The sequence below is a fragment of the Tinamus guttatus genome, unplaced genomic scaffold, assembly GCF_059628265.1.
Source record: "Tinamus guttatus ecotype Peru unplaced genomic scaffold, ASM5962826v1 Tinamus_guttatus_pri_ptg000227l, whole genome shotgun sequence".
Classification (NCBI taxonomy): domain Eukaryota; kingdom Metazoa; phylum Chordata; class Aves; order Tinamiformes; family Tinamidae; genus Tinamus; species Tinamus guttatus.
The window spans coordinates 1,246,242-1,263,191 of record NW_028288761.1 but is presented as its reverse complement, the minus strand read 5'-3'; the positions used below and the strand labels follow the sequence as shown (position 1 = coordinate 1,263,191).

Sequence of the window (16,950 nt, the reverse complement as noted above, 5' to 3'; positions counted from 1 at the left end):
CGCGGCTCCCGTGTAATCCGCCCACTACCCACGAGAGGGCAGGCGAGGCTGCGGCTTCGGCGGGAGCCGCGCACCTCGGTGCCCGAGTCGTGCTGCAGAAACAGCGCGATGTCCCCAAACACCGCCCCGAGCCCCCGGGTACCGACCCGCCAACTTCGGGTGTGAGGCTGCGTTTTGGTGTGAGCCTGGCCCTCGCCGAGGGTAAACGCTGTGAGCTCCATGTTCATGTCGACCCGGCAGCGGGTGCGTGTGGACAGGGAGGACATGGCACAGTTTGGCCACGAGATGGACCAGGATCTCTCTGTTGTGAAGTGTGTGCACAGCCAGGCAACGGGATGTGATCTCAGCTTATGCACACACACAGACTTCAGAGCACTTTATTTTGACGGTATTTGTTAAAGATCCTCGCCATGCCCCCCCCCCCCCGCCCCACATAGGAAAGTATGTGCCAATGCGCTGTGCAAGAGAGGGTTTTTTGTTGTTGTTCTTTTGTGTTTTTTGTTTTGTTTGTTTACCAGGGTATGGGGAACCTCATTTCAAAAAGCAGAAGGGAGCCTGTTGCACGCCACAGAGGTGGGTCTGTCTTTGGCATCCTTCAAAGTGCTCTTGTATTCCTCATGCCTTCCTAAAGCCGCTGTTTGCCACATGGCCCAGCACAGGGAGTCCTCATGTCAGTCAGCAGTTTCTCTCCCTTGTTTAGCTCTTATTTCTCATTACCATTCAGGCATGACCAATTGCACTTCCTACACTCATCTAGGGCAGCACTAGACCTCTGCAAGCAGGAAATTCTTCTGTTTGCAGCAAGTTGCAAGAGATGTGGGGCTTCGGTGGGTTTCTTTACCACCCTCCAGAGCAGGCTGCGCTTCCAGAAACAGGGTTTTCCCTCAGGTGAGGGATGTCATGGCCCAAGCTCCCTGATTGCAGCTCAGCACTGAAAGGTGGCTGAGTGCTGCAGTGTAGGAAAAACTTTCTTTTTTCCCTGCTGGCAAGGCAGAGATATGGAACTGAGAGAGAGTAGCGAGCATTAGGGAGGCGATGTCTTGGGAGAGAGGCAGTCTTGTGGCCTCGGTGACGGCAGAGGGCATGCTTTGCCAGTGCGTGTGCAGGACGCACGCTCAGTGCTGTGAAGTGCTTGCCTGCTTTGGATTTGTGGAACAGTCTGGGAACTTGGGTGTAAGGAAGCAGTCACAGGAATTCAATGCAACTCAATTGTCCGCAAAGCCCTGCAGCGCTGCGGCAGAAAGAAAGGAACAGCCGTCGTCACCACAGCTGAGGGGATGATGGATCTGTCTGGCTGAGGAGTGAACTGAAAAAAAGTCCAGAACATGCTGGTCCCAAAGGGGAGCTGCAGGAACAGGGGTGGTAAATGGATCTGCACCGTCATCACCCCTTCCCTGGCAGGACTGAAGTCACAGGGAGTTCTCATGCTCTGGTCATACCTTTCCCAAGGAGATTACGTTGTGAGGGGTATGGGGTAGCTGGACCCTCTTTCTCCTTTCCTCCACTGTTTGTTTCCTTTAGGTCAGCACAAGATGGTTTTCTGATTCCAAGTGCACATTTTCATCTTCAGTTAAACTGTATTTTTAGGTCTTTTATCCTTTAGGTCTTTTTCAAAATGAAATGGAAAACTTTTCATCTGGAGAATATCAGGGTGATTCTCCCAAATTCCACCTGCAGGCACCAGGAATTCTGGTTGTCTCAACATTTTATCCAAGAATGATGCTTAGTTCTTACAGGAACTAAGTTTCTCTCCTTTAGAACAGGTCCAGACATCTCTAAAGAACCTTCCCACCAGATACTGTCTCTGGTCCTTCCTCTACCGGCTGCACAATCTCACGATCACCACAAGAGAGGAAAATGGTCCAAAGGAAAGTTAGAGCCTGCCTGAGGCTGTCACCTTTCAGGGGCCAAGTCATCTTCTGATGGGTGCACGACCAGAGAACAGTAAATATATCTTTGCTTTCTCAGTTAAATATCTAAAGTTCAGTGGGCCAAATCCAGGACATTTCCTTGAGCTGATATTTTTTCCAATTGCTAGAAGGCATCAGCGCAGTTCCTGCAGCCTCTCCCAGGCAGAGGTGGGAGCAGGGGCACAACCGCTCAGATCCCAGCAGAGCCACAGGCAGCCTGGACTTCCAGCTCTGTTCCCACGTGACTGGAAGGGCCACCATCAAAATCAGACATCTCCAAAGGCTCTGAGGGTCTGTGCTTGGTTGGGACCAGCTTGTAGAGACCACACATCTCTGCAATTGGAGGGACATTGCTCCTAGCCCAAAGCCCTGTGCTACCCTGCTGCTGTCCAGGCAAAGTGCTTTGTGCTACCTGGAGACATCCAGGAAAGATTGACAGGGCAGGGTCTGGGTGCACGGATGCTGAAATCAAAGGTAACAAGTGGATAAGGACAAGGGCCATCAAGGAGCAGACCTGGACTGAAAGCCTTTTGCTGAAGGGCTGAACCAATGCAGACAGAGGAGCTGCAAGTAACTAGAGAAGAGTGAGGCACAGAGTTTGGGCAGGATATCAAGGATGGCCTCTCAAAGTTCCCCAGAGAGCCTGAATCTGAGATCTCATCCATTTTATACCAGTAGGACCACATAAGCATCCTAGAAACAACCCTGCTGGCCAGGCATTGCGATGTGGACACAGCTGGGCTACGGTGTGCCAAGAATGAAGGCCTGGGGGCTACAGGACCAAGCCTTTTCCAATGCAGGAAGACTGGGGTAGCCCAGCAGGGAAAATACTGCTGCTGCTAGGAAAAGCCATCCCTAAAAATCCCTCTTGAAGGCAACAGTAGCCAACCTGACCCTGCAGGGCTTTGGCAAAGCAAGGGTAGCTTAGCTTCCCTGGCATCTGCTGCCCTTTGCTATGCCCAGGACTAGCCCTGCTCCTTTGGCTGCTGGTCCAACCCCTAGCACAGGGACACACGGGAGAGAGCACGGGCTGGGAGCGAGGACTCTTGGAGCAGTCTGCTTTTCTTGGGTCCAAATCACTCTTGTTGGCCTTGGCAGGAGACTGTGTCCTGTGTCTGCAACCTGAAACAAAGGAACGTGCCCAAGCATTCACTAAGGGCTGACTCCTCTCCTTCAGCTCCTTCTGGCCTGTGATCAGTGAGTCCCAGGAGCACAGCATTTGGTCTTTGTCAGGTCAGGCAGCTAAGGATGCCACGAGGAAGGCTGTCTGTGAAAGCAGCCCAAGTCAATGAGACCCCCAGGGCTTCCCGCGCAATCGAGGAAGGCTGCAGAAGTCCATAGAGAGGAAAGAGGCAAAGTCTTCTCAGGGCTCCAGTGTCCTAGCCAGTGGCCAGAACCAGTTGCTCTTGCTGGACTCTGAAGCAGAGCAGGAATGTCTTGATATTTGCTCCATGCCCTCAGCTTCTGCAAAGCCAGTCAGCAGCACTAGGGTCTGGAGGGCTTGCGAGGGGGGGATTGGTTAATCAAATGCAAATGGAAAATATAATTTGGGACATTTCTGGAAAGCCTTGCACTGTTCTTGGGTCCTCACCAGTGCAGTAGTCAGCCCCACAATCTTTTGACTTTCTCCTCCTCAGAAGCAGGAGGAGAGAAAACTACTGATACCACCATGTCTGCATGGTGGTGGCACCCTTCCCTGCACAGCGAGTTCTGCCCCTGCCACCTGCCAGGGTGGGTGGGAGATGGCTGGAGAGGTGCTGCTCTCAGGGCATCAGGGGTTTGCAGCATCTTTCCTCAGCAGGGCATCAGATGATCTATGGGGACAGGCTGGAAGTTTGGGAGATTTTTATTATCCAATAACACTCGATGTGTCCCAAAATCTAATGTACCTGGCTTGGGGGCACCATGTGCCCTGCAGGTCCACATGGAAGCCTGCAAGCCCCGCGAGGCACCTTTTGGCACTGCCTTTCTGAGCTGCAAAGACAGCTCAGGGCTGGATGCTCTCTGGCCAGGCTGTGGGCTGCAAGAGGAGTTGTCTGGAAGGCAGGAGCAGAGCTGCCCTGGGTGGTGGGCAAGGACCAGTGTCCCAGAGCCCCACAGGTGCTCCAGAGGCAGAAGGGATCAAGGGTAACACACCCTGCTAGAATTGGGGGCCAATCCACCCTCCAGAGGACCTGGGGGCCGTTTGCGGTTTCCTGGACTCCGCAGAAGTCTCTTAGCTGACTGGGTGAAGGGAGAGGGGGAGCAGCCAGAGCCCCTGCGTTCCCAACCATCACGGAAGGAGACACACTGGGAGGTCGGATCCCCGGGCAGGGCTGTGCACAGCCAGGACGCCCCCTCCACATCTCGAGAGGGGCTCGGGGCTGGGAAGGGATGTGGGGCGATCCGGGAAGGGGGGATCCAGCCCCCCTCGAGGGGCGGCAGTTCAAAGACCTCCCCCTCCCCTCTCCGTGGGTCCCGGAGGGGGCCGTGGGCGCCGGCCGGGCCGCAGCGGAGCGGAGCAGCCCCGGGCCCCGGGCCCCGGGCAGGGACCCACCCCCGGCGGCGCGGGCCGAGGGGGGCGCCCCCGCCCTGACGTCACGAGGAGGGTTTTTAAAGGCGGCCGCGCGGCCCGGAGATCCCCAACGCCGGAGCCGCCCGCGCCTCCCCGCAGCCGCCTCTCCGCGCCCGAGCCGCCGGCGAGATGCTGTCGTGCCGCCTCCAGTGCGCCCTGGCCCTGCTCTCCCTCGCCCTGGCCCTCGGCACCGTCTCGGCCGCCCCCTCGGACCCCCGGCTCCGGCAGTTCCTGCAGAAGTCCCTGGCTGCCGCGGCCGGGAAGCAGGTGAGAGCCCCGCGACGGGACGGGATGGGCTGCGGGCGGGCGCGCTCGGCGCGGCACCCCCGGGCACCCCGGCGGAGACCCCCGCTCCCCGCTGCAGACCCCCCTGCTCCCTGCTCCCCACTGCAGATCCCCATCTCCTTGCCGGAGCTGCCCGACAGGGAGACAAGCTGGGCGGGCTGGGGTAGCAAGGGACGTCCCCAGCCCGGCCCGGTGCAGAGGGGAGCAAGCAGCAGAGACTGCTGGAGCTTCGGGGTGATCCGCGGTGCTGAACCAGGGAAGATGCTGAGGGGAGGTGGAGAGGGTCTCCAGCTATGGCTTGGGGGCAGCCAGGGTTTGGAGGGAAGGGAGGAAAAATAGCTGCCAGAGAGAGGGTCCCTCCGGTTCAGCCCGACCTGTGAGCACAGAGACCTGCACTCGCTTCCCTGCTGAGTGGCTTTCCAAAGACCTGCCCCATGTCACATTAGAAGCAAGGTTCAGCTTTGCAACATCCTTCTTGTGCTCAGCCCAGGGAGAGGGACCACCAAGTGAGGAAGAGGAGGCAGGGTGGTGCACGGGTGAGTTATTTCCCTGCCACAGCGAGGACATTGGTTTCTTTGAGAAGGCAGGTGCACAACGGAGGTACCTGGTGCTTTTCTATGGCTCGTTTTGTAGGCACAGCTGCTACATAATAGCTGCTCTTTGGAAAGACGTGGCTTCCCTCCTCTTTTAAAGAGTTGTATTTGTCTCTAATTTTGGTGCAAAGATGTTTCAGAGGGTGCTGAGTCCCCTAACATCAAAGGCTAACTGTGCTCTCTCTTCTCCTCTCCCTCTTTCTTTTTCTTTTCCTGAAGGAACTGGCCAAGTACTTTTTGGCAGAACTGCTCTCAGAACCAAGCCAGACAGAAAATGAAGCCCTGGAGTCTGAGGATTTGTCCCGAGGGGCTGAGCAGGACGAAGTGAGACTGGAGCTGGAGCGTTCGGCGAACTCAAACCCTGCTTTGGCACCCCGGGAACGCAAAGCAGGCTGCAAGAACTTCTTCTGGAAAACATTCACATCCTGTTAGCTTTTGAAACCCACCTTTCCTCCCCATTTATCCCTGTCTTCTTCCTTGTCCCCAACCCTGAGCAGAACCTTCACCACAAGAGGCGAAGACTGTAAATACACATCCATGGTTATGGCGAAATTAAACAAGGAAAATTTGAGTTTGATTTCAAGTTGTTTTAATAAAACTTTCTGTTTCCATTGTACATGATTTGCTTGAGTTGTGATTTCCGACTAGTTCTTTAATGACATGCACTCTGCAACTCTCTCAGATGTACTATTTTTAATTCTTTGTTGCAATAAAGTTTATGTTTCAAATGGTGATGCTGAGAGTTGTTGGTCACTGAGAAAATCTAAGTCACTTTTTTGAAATGGCTGTCTTTGAAATGCCCCCCATCTCTGGGCAGCAACAGCAACCAGCCGTACAGCCTCCATACGCATACACACACTCACACACAAACAATATATCTTAAAGTCTTTTTTTTTTTTTTTTTTTTTTCTGGGATTTTCCTGAGGGACCACGAGGCACAGTGTTATGTTAAACATAAAATGCTTGTAATTGCCGCTGAGTCAAACCCACAACGCTGGCACTACTGTCCTCCTTCCAGCCTGGAGAATTTACCCGCATGACCAGAGATGTCCCTGTAAATCACAGCTGTGCACTATGAGCGACAGGGATCATGAAAAGGGTTCGTGGTACAAGTTTGCCTCACACATACATTATTCACGCCACAAACACCAAAAATATTTTTCTCTTCAGGCATATTTTACTTACATAACATCCTCTGCTTCTAAGACCCTTTCAGAAAGCTTTCTGCTGTCCTTCTATGCAGGAGGCAGGCTTTGCATCCCTGTAGAAACAGGTTATTAGAGCTATTTCAATCAGCCTCTGCAGCAGCAGCTTTCCTACACACTACGCCATCATTAACAGCAACATTAGAATGTTCAAAAAGATGGGAGATGCCACCAGGAAAAAAGTGGCACTTTTCTCAATGGAAAAGAAACTCTTCAGCCTTTTCCAGAAAGTCTCTTCTCTTTCTAGCCATCCTGACATATGGCTCACATAATCTTGAGAGAGTTAGAGATATAGCGTAGGATCCTGCATGTGGGGCAAGTGCCGTTTTGATGATAATCCATCACCAGGGAGTAAAGATTACAAACATGTTGTAGTCATCATTCCTGAGAGACAGGCTAAGAGCAGAGGATCTTCAGGAGGTATTCATGGGCTGTGAACCGAGCATGAGCTCATGTGGAGGCAAATTTCCCAGTTAAGGGCAGGTTAAGTTGCCTTTGGCCTGCATTGAACATGGCTCTGTGTGGGGCATCATACTTAACGGATCGTGGGCTGTTGCCTTCATTCTGGTTTGGCAAATCTTTTCTCTGATGGAAAGACTGGGAGATTTTTGAGACTGCAGAAAGGGACAGTGATTCTTGCAGCTCTCTAGGTGGCAGGGGAAGGCACCTGTGGTGACTGGTGCTCGGGACAAGCTCTTCACACCCTGGACACCTGTGTCTGGTGCAGCTCCGGAGGCTGCAGTATTAACCCATCTTTGGGAGAAGGCAGAAGGATCAGAAAAGGGGCCCCTTAGTGTGGAGACAGGCTCTCTGAGCAGACAGCAACAGTCATAGCTCATACCTGGTCCCTTTGCTACTGCATATCATCAAGGGAACAGGTTTTAGGGGATTCATTGAAGCAGAGCATTCCCTATCCTTGGCTGCTTGCTCCTGCCTTAGCAGAGATTCCCCAGAGCTTCCAAGAAAACCAGCTGATTCTTCAGTGCTGAGACAGCCAAAAGACAGGAGCTGGAGGAACTGAAAGAAGATGGAGGTGCCAAGAGCTTGAGTATCCTTATGTGCTGAGTCCATCCTTCATGGGATATAAATAGACCACCACTTGCCTGAGGTTCTTCCTCTTGGTCCCTGTGCTCACACAGTGCTTTGAAGGATGTTTAATCCTGCCAGTTGTTAGAGTGAAACCCGTCGCGAATCGGGATACAGAAGATCCTCAAGCACAAGCAAGAACTAGTACAGAATGATTCGCATGCTCTAACACCAGCAAGTTTCAGGAGTGCAGCTGGCATCATGGCACAGCAGTGTCTGCAAAGCTTAATGAAGATGAACTGGCGGAGGCACAAGTGAATGTCTTCAGTTCAGAGGCAGAAAGACAAACCTGCTTCTTCAGCCAGCTCAGGGGCTCCTGGAGCTTCATGAGGCAGCGTCCAGAGCATTAAGGTACAGCATCACGATGTATAATTGTACTGAAGCAGCGCCAGTCGTTGCTGATGCTGGGAGCTGCATGAGTACAATGCAAGAGACAATCTTGCTCTGCAGAGCTAGAATGTCTGGAAAGACAAAGCAAGATGTATTGCTTCTCTTTGATAGATGGGAATTATGGGCTAAAGATGGCTATATTTAATCCCTGACTACATAGGCACGAAGCTGAGCCACTGCACAGTGTCTTGCACTAGGAAGACTCTTGCTAGGTGAGATGAAATCTGGGTTGAGAGTATGCAGCTATGGTCAGCTCTTGTGCCAGAGCTGCCACAGTGCAGCTTCCAAGCGTTGTTGAGTGAGATCTCTGTGTTGAGAGGCTGAGGATGTACTGAATTGGAGATGGAGTGGAGGAGAGGGGCTGTGATGCACATGCAGAACTGATTCATCTCTCCTACTGCGCTTGGTGTCACTGGCAGACCCAGAGCAATCCCTGCTCCATCAGGTATTCTCAGCTCAGTGATTTGTCTGAGGCAGTGCAAGGAAATGTCTGTGACCACGAAAAAAGGTCTTGAAAATGCCAGCCAAAGAGTTGCATTTAATGAAAAACAGAAGACTGTATAAGGCCTGGAAACAGACTTCCCCTTAATGGGAAATCAGTGATGATTTCAGTCCTCTCTAGAAGAAAACTCTCCTAGTAATGACGCGAGAGAGGGTCATTCACCCTAGCAGACGAATCAGTCTTTTTTTTTTTATGTAAAGCCTGAACAAGTTGAAATGTTCCTTGCTGTGGTCCACAGGAAATACTTACCGGGTCTAAATTTCATAGCCTGAGTCAGATCTGGCCTCAGATCTCTCCTTTTGGCTGTGCACCTCAGCTGAGATCTGCTGTCTTCAGTGCACATGTGGTGACTCACCCACTTCCCATGCAGAGGGAGCTGCCTTTCCCAGCAGTCGGGGGACGACTGCCGCCGTCAGACACTCAGTGGGGCACTGACCTCGGCCGTCGTGTCCCTGTGCACGCTGCGCTCGCTAACAGCTCTCTTTCTTTGACACCAGCTCGTTTTTGTGGTTATACTTCCCTGTGAACTTCCAGGAAAACTCCTGGGCTTGTTTTAGCTATTTCAACTGCCATCCCTTGGAAAGGAAACCTCAGCATCAGCCCCGTCCCATTTCCATGTCCAGAAGCACCGATGCTGCGCTGGGACACAGCTGGAATCTCCGAAAAGTCCCTCTCAGCGCGGAGGTACCCGATTGTTCTGCTCTCTCATTCCCAGGCATTGCGCTGAGCCGGGCTCTAAACAAGCCTGCAGCAGCTGCTGCAACAGGAGTGAGCACCAGCACCTGGACCCTTGAGCCTGACGATCTTGCGCCACAAGAGGCTCCACGCCGTCTCTGCATCTAATCTGCCTCTGCAGCTCTTAGCAAGCATTAGAGACGACTCTCCGTTGCTCTAATCTGCAGCCAGCAGGAGCATCCCAGACTCCCAGAGCTCTGCTTTAATCGCAGGAATCTTCTTCCCTTTGATCCTGTCAAATTCCCTACCTCCATTACCCCTGTATGGGTTGGCAACAGGTGTTTGGGAAGAATCGCTTGATCCTGCAACTCTCCTAATTCTCTGAACATTAAGCAGCAGGATGTTTATTGACCAGAGTGAAAAGCTAGACAATAAAAGTTATTATGATAACAGAACAGACCGTACTTTTCTCTTCTCTGAACATTTTCTGATTCTTTGACAGATTCTCACCAAAATAATGTAATAAAATTACTTTATACTGAGCATTTTCTTCTTTTTTGTGTTTGCTTTATTAGTGAATCATTTGGTACTTTTTGTCAACACCTTATTACTTATCCTACAATAACAGTTTGGACACATGCTGTTAGCACCTCAGAAGAGTTTTTGGATACAAACCTCAGGAGATTTACCCCATAAATTACTTGCATAATGTATAATATTAACAAGGTCTCAAAAAAAAAAGTTCATTTCTTTCTTATACAAATAGAAAAAAAAACTGTTTTGTGCCATAAACTAAGATTTCCAACATCCTCTGACAAAGAAACTCACACAAGTGGAGCTGAAAGTCATTCAGCTGACAAAAAGCTGATGGTTTGTCATGGCTGTTCATATCTCCTATGGAAAGATGCCCCAAGAGAGAACCAAAAGCTGCACTCAAAAGCAGAGTGCGTTCCCTGTGGAGGCAGGAAGGGAGAGATGTGGTGCCGCACGCACCCCAGAGCATCCCCCGATGCTCTCGTTGCCACCTCATTCTCGCTTGCAGCCTGTACTTTGCCATGTACCTGTGCTCTCGGTAAGGAAACACTCTGTCTCAAGCCCTGCCGTGGTGATAAAGTTATCCCTGGAGATGTCCCTAGGCATCCCTTGCTCCTGCTTCAGACCTTGTTAGGCAGGTTCCCTCCAGGGCTGAGCAGAAGTTAGTAAATCCTTCATGGCCTGGGAATAATCCTGGTGACACTATGCCCCCAAAGTAGAGGGTTTTCTTCCCAGCTCCCTTACGCAGTGCTGGCTCTGTGCTCTGCCTTCCAGGAAAATCGGTCCTTTTGCTCAGGACTGGGGCTGAAGGAAGGAAAGGTTGCTGGGGCTCCTGGAAACCAGCTGCCACCTTTGTGAAGATCATCTTCACTGATGCCTCTTCTCTTTCCTATTTTACAGTCTGTGGTTCTTCCCAGAGGCTCAAATACAATATTTCTTCCCTTGTTGCTCTGCCTCTCATGCTCTGCTGCTGAGAGGGGGCAATGTGGGGGGACTCCCTGACACAGATGGGCTGAAGAAGGGGGTGCACAGCAGCCAGCAGAGAGAGCCAAAGAGCACAGATAGTCCTATTTATGGTCTATATCCATACCTACAACAGCAGACACCCAGGATGGATTTCCTCTGTGCCAGGGGCTGTACAGACCCCTAGCTACACCCCAGTGCAGAGAGCAGGGCTGGACTTGGGGAAACAGGAGTGTTCCCTTAAGCAGCATTTTCGGGGCCCAGAGTTGTGCCAGGATGCAGGCAGTACTGGGGTGCTGCCAAAGACATTTTCCCCAAATTGAGTGTCTGCTTTTCACTTCTCAATGGCATTTCTCATGTCAAATTTGTCAGCTTTTATAGGTTAAAAGAAAGTTAAATAACATGAAAATAAGTGAACTGTTTTAACTAGGATTAAACCCAGTGCTTTTTATTCTTGAGATAACCTTTAAAAATTGACTGCATCCAAATCTTTCATTCCCTTGGTAATTTTGTTGTTGTTCAACCACTGAAACAACTCCTTGCTCACTCAGTTCTCCTAAAACCTCACAGTCTAATCGGTAATGGCAGGGGCAGAGGGAGGAAGGCTGGAGCCATTTAAAGGATCAGGGAACAAGACAGCCCATCGTGGTCACACTCTGACACGATGCGCAGTGGTCACTGCTTTCTGCAAGCTGAAGCTCTGGGCTGCAGGGACACTACCCTGCCAAAGAGTTGTGTTGTGCTTAACGAAATCAGCAGGAGCAAGGAATACAAGCTGTCCGTGCCTGACTCACGGGACTGTGAGAGCCTGGGGCTAGGCTGAGGACGGCAGCCCGGTCCTGGCACTCCCAGCAGCATCTCGCACAGCTTGAATAAACAGCTCGCTGGAGGCAATGACAGTGGGATGTGATGCGCGCTGATGCTTTGTGCTCTTAGCTGCGAGAAACAGCTCCTGTTTGCTCTCCAAGTCTAGGTGCCCAGGGTACAGAAAGCACAAAGCAGCACTTTCCTCTAAATCCTAAGTGGGGACTCAGCCTTGTCTCCAGGAGATGGGTCCCAGCAGCAAGAGCAGACATCCTGCCACCATGTGTAGCTTTTGCAGGTTCCCAGGAAAGTGTCTGCAGGCTGGCACTGAGGTCACAGTGGCCAGTGAGCACCATGTTCTGCTCTGCATATTCTACATTCTGCCAGGAGCAGCCCAAAGCTGCTGCCCCAGCACGTCCATCTCCATCATATGGTGTGAGGGGAAGAACACCCAATGATACCCTCATGATTCTGGTTTCAGTCCTTGGAAGGAAGTCTGATCATCTCCAGAAGGATAGAGGTCAACAGTAAACAAGAAAGTTGGGCCCAAGCATCATGTTTGAACTGGAGCTTTCAGCAGAAGAGTGTGAGGAAAAGGCAGCAGCTGTTCTCCCTGAAACCTGCATGCAGCATTTGGAAAGCAGTGACTGGAAAGAACGGATTTCCAGCATGGAGACCCTTCAGAAGACTGTTGAAGAAATGAAGAAAAGCAAGATACCCTGCCAAGCCCTGGTGAGATTGCTGTCACAGAGAAGCAAGGAGACAAAGCTCCAGGTGGTGCAGAAGAAACTTCAGACCATCACTTTGCTAGCTCAGAAAGGGAACTTCTCCAGAACATCTGCTCAAATTGTCTTGGAAAATGTAGTGGAAATGGTGGGAGATGTGTTATGCAGCGACAATGCAAAAGAAGCCCTGACAGCTATAGCAGAAGCATGTTCATTGCCTTGGACTGCAGAGAAAGCTATGTCACTGGCTTTCTCACAGAATAACTATAGGACCCAGTCCATGATCTTGAAATGGATATCAAAGGCAATTATGGAGTTTGGCTTTGTGGGAATGGAGGTTAAGATGCTCATAAGTCCCCTGAAGGTTGCACTTGCTGCTGTTCACCCAGATGTACAGACATCAGCCATCACCCTGCTGGGGGTTATTTACCTGTACATGGGAGACTCATTGAGAACACTGATAGAGAATGAAGGGCTTCCTCTTCTGGCACAGATAAATGCTGAGCTGGAGAAGGTGTGTGGGCAGATCCCACCAATTCCCTGTCGTGCTAACCCCATGCCATGCCTGCATGACAGGATTCAGGAGGACTTAGGGGAGCACGGGAGGACTGAGGCCATAGACATTAGTGACAGGATCACATCAGAACTGGTGTCAAAGCTGCAAGAAAAGAACTGGGAAGTGCAAAAGGAAGGGTTGGAAGAGATTGCAGGCATCCTCAAGGATGCTAGATTCATCCAGCCAAACATAGGAGAGCTTCCAAGAGCCCTGAAGGTTTGCCTCTGTGACTCCAATCCCACTCTGGTACAGATGGCCCTCAGGGTCCTCCAGCAATTGTCCACAGCCATAGGCTCCAACATCAAACAGCACATGAAAGACTTGGGCTTTCCTCTCATTGCGCTCTTTAGGAAGAGTAAGAGCAGCATGAGAGCTGCTGCCCTGGCTGCTGTGAACACCTGGGCTGCACAGACCAACCTACTGGAGTGGCTGGATAGGGAAGGCATTTCAGGGGATCTAGGGAAGGAAATGCCTTTCCAGAAGGAAGAGCTGGTGCAGTGGCTGGCTGAACAGCTGCCCACCCTCCAGTCAGCTCCCTCATACCTGCTTCAGTGTGTGCCTCATCTCTACTCCTGCTTGCAGGACAGCAATGAGTATGTGCAGACAGCCTCACAGGCAGCCTTGCCATTCTTCATAATGCACCTTGGTTTTGAGAAGATGGCTGAAGTCACTAGCCAGCTGAAGTCATCTGCAAAGGACCACATACTTGCAATACTGGAGAATGCCAATGACAGTCCACCAAACAACTCTCCTGCTCTTGCTCCTGTCAAATCACTTTCCAGACAATCCGGAGTGGCCACTGGGCTCATCTCCCCATCAGTCTCAACCTCACCACCTGCGGGAGCAGCCTTCTCTTCACAAATACCACCTAAAGAGCCAGTACCCAAAAGCAGTGGAGAGGAGAACCAGAGTCCCAAAGATCTCAAGTCAGGAGGAGCAGTCCTGAAAGACAAGGGTGCAGCCGAGGGGAAGGCACAAGCTAAGTCCACTCTGAAGGATAGTGACAGTAAACTGGGACCCGTCTTCATCATTGTCCCCAGGGGGAAAGAGCAGAGAATGAGGGATGAGAAAGGCAACAAAATGCTGAAGTGGAACTTCACCGTTCCTAGCAACAGGTACGTTGAGCAGCTGAAAACTCAGCTGAGTAACTGTGTGTCCAACAACCTGCAGGTAGAAATGTTTCACTCCAGCTTCCCACACCACATCAAAGCCTTGTCCATAATGGCCAAGCACTTAGAGGAGGAGAAAGAGGGAGTTATCAGTTGCTTGGATTTGATCCTGAAATGGTTAACTCTGCGTTTCTTTGACACCAACACGTGGGTGCTTATCAAGAGCCTAGAGTACCTCGATTTGCTGCTAACTTTGCTGAGCCAAGAAAAGTATCAGCTGATGGAGAATGAGGCCTCTTACTTATTCCCATATCTGATCATGAAGATGGGAACGTCAAAGGAAGCTGTCCTCAGGTTGGTCCACACTGCCTTGAAGAAGATATGCCTGGTCTACCCAGCCAGCAAGGTGTTTGGCTTCCTCATGGAAGGGGTCAAGTCCAAGAATGCTAAGCAGCAGGCAGGATGTCTGGTGGAGATGGGTTATCTCCTTGAAGCATATGGCCTAGATATATGTGAGCCCAACCCAGGCAAAGCCTTAAAGAGGATAGCTGCCTTCCTGAGGGATGACAACAGTTCTGTTTGCAGTGCTGCCTTAAACATTTTGGTCATAGTTTACAAAACTCATGGGGAATCCATGTTCAAAATGGTTGGGAATCTTCCTGAAAAACACATGAAGATGCTGGGACAAATTGCAGCACAGATACCCACTCAGCCAGCAGTCTCTCCAGAGCAGCATCTCTGTGAAAAACCTCAGCAGGCTTCAAGCACAAGATCCGAAGCCACCTGTCAGCAGGCAGGAGATGCACCCTCAAAGTTTGAACTAGCCTGCTCTCAAGAAGGAAATGTGGATACAGTGGACACGGTTTCCCAGACACTGCCATCAGATGTAGATGGGGATAAGAGCAGGCTGGTCACCAAAAGATCCAGCCGCTTTAAACTGAAGGATATCATTCATCTTGACACCATTCCCGAATCTCAGATCCTGTCCTTCCCAAACACTGATAACACATCTCACAACCTCACCTTAACTATTGATTCCCTTATTTGTCACATTAGCAGTGGTGACACTGACACCAGCATGCAGGCAATAGTAAAAATTGAGGAGATCCTGAGACAGAGTGACAAAGTAGAGACTATGTCTGGACATATTAACCAGTTCCTTCAGAAGATTTTCCAGCAACTCAAGTTTATCTACCAACAAAAGGAAACAGAGGAGAAAATGGGGAAGGATCAAGTCGTTCTGCTATGTAGCTACATCATCCAAGCCATGCTGTCTCTCTTTCAGGAGCAGAGACTGGCCCAAGAAGCCACCATGGAGGTGCTTAAGGAGATAATTCACAGTCTTATTACCTTGTTGCTGCACTCCCTGGTGGAGGATCTGGAGGAAGATCAGAAGCTCATACAGTCCATTAATCTCCTCCTGAAGAGGATTTTGGAAAAATCTGACCGGACAAGAATCTTCCGTGCCTTGCTCAAGCTGCTCCAAGACAACCTGATCACCAAGGGCAGCCCAGACAAATTCTCTGACCTACTGGGCAAGTGCCTGTGGAGAGCCACACGGCTTCTCCCAGGCACCATCAGCACCATCAACCTGGACGAAATCCTGCTGGATGTCCACGTACTCATGAAGGCTCTCCCGGATGAGAAAATGAGGCAGTGCACAAACAAACTTCCACTGCGAGCTCTGAAAACTCTGCTACACACCTTGTGCAAGCTGAAAGGTGTGAGGATCCTGGAACATCTCACCCTGATTGAGGATCCATCTGAGTCTGAGGTAGAAGCCTATCTGCGAAAGGCAATCAGACCTCTTCCTAAGCAAGTGACAAATGAAACAACTGTAGGGACAGGGAAGGGGATCCCTCAAGAAACTTCAAAGGTTGAAAAGGACCAAGCATGTGATGTCTTGGAGGGCATCTTCCAGAAGATTTGCTCCAAGGAAAGCCTGAGAGAAGGTCTGGAGGAATTATATGAATATAAGAAAAAATGCCCTGAAGCAAGGTTGGAGCCTTTCCTAGGAAATCTCTCTCTCTTCTTGCAGAGTTATGTAAAGCAAGGCCTGGCCATCATTGAGACAGAGCAGGAAACCAGCGAGCACATTTCTCCTCCTTCCTCAGGGATATCCTCTCATGTGGAAAGATCTCCCCTTAGACCAACAGTGACCCCAGGAGGGATCACAAAAGAGGATGAGGCAACACCATCACAACACTTGGAAAACCTGCCATTTGCCAGGCGGCAGCAACATGAGCTTGAGAACATGATGGTCCACAGCAGACCCTCTGTCAGCCAGCTCCCCTTGGAGAAGGAGGATATTGTGCCTCTAACTCCCTTCCAAAGATGTACAACAGCAAGATCCTTAAGGACGTGAAGAACCATGAGCAAAACTAACATCAGACCAAGCAGCGAAGCTGATGGGTGTTTTGTCACTGGCCTCGGAACTTGCTAGCCCTCTTCCATACACTGTTCAGCAGGCAGATGACACGAATGGCTAAAAAATAAACAACTCTACCATGAATATCAGGTGTATTATCAGTTAAATGGCATCCTCAGGGTGTGCAGATCTGAAGACCTGTTCTGAGTAGCTGGCTGATCATTCTGTTGCTGTTGTTCTGAACATGCAAGAGCAGGGACAAGTAGTGCTGGGGCAGAGGTACTTGGGAGAGGAGCATTAAAAGTACATGTTCCCCTAGAAGGGTGTCCCTAGAACTCTGATCTGGGCTCCTCTGGTGAGCAGGCAGAGCCTGGCCCATTCCCCAAAGAGTGCAGCCTAAATAGCAGGAGAGATGCAACTCAAGCAAGGGGAGAAGGTTGCCCAGCATCCTTGTACAGGGCTGCCACTCCAAAGCACATCTGCGCTCAATGTAACTTCCTTGCTGTGCAACTGCCCACACTCTTTCTTTAAACTGCAGCGAAGAACCGGGCAGTCAGGGGCCCAGCAGATGCGCTATAGCACATACAAAACATGGCTTTTCTGGTGGCAGAAGACTTGTTTTCCATCATTTCTGCCATGCATGTACTGTTCTGCCTCTTCAACAGAAACATCTATACGACTTGCTTTTTTT

At 50.8% G+C, this 16,950-nt stretch overlaps 1 protein-coding gene and 1 pseudogene across 1 annotated transcript; both read left to right on the top strand.

Annotated features, from left to right (window-relative positions):
* The first annotated feature begins 4,522 nt into the window (after positions 1 to 4,522).
* Positions 4,523 to 6,074, top strand: SST (somatostatin). The gene is made up of 2 exons (XM_010224387.2): positions 4,523 to 4,731; positions 5,562 to 6,074. Exons 1-2 carry the CDS (start codon positions 4,594 to 4,596, stop codon positions 5,772 to 5,774), a joined length of 351 nt encoding a protein of 116 aa, XP_010222689.2. The 5' UTR covers positions 4,523 to 4,593; the 3' UTR covers positions 5,775 to 6,074.
* A 5,982-nt stretch (positions 6,075 to 12,056) lies between these two features.
* LOC104576968 (cytoskeleton-associated protein 5 pseudogene) lies at positions 12,057 to 16,256 on the top strand (annotated as a pseudogene).
* Positions 16,257 to 16,950: the final 694 nt, after the last annotated feature.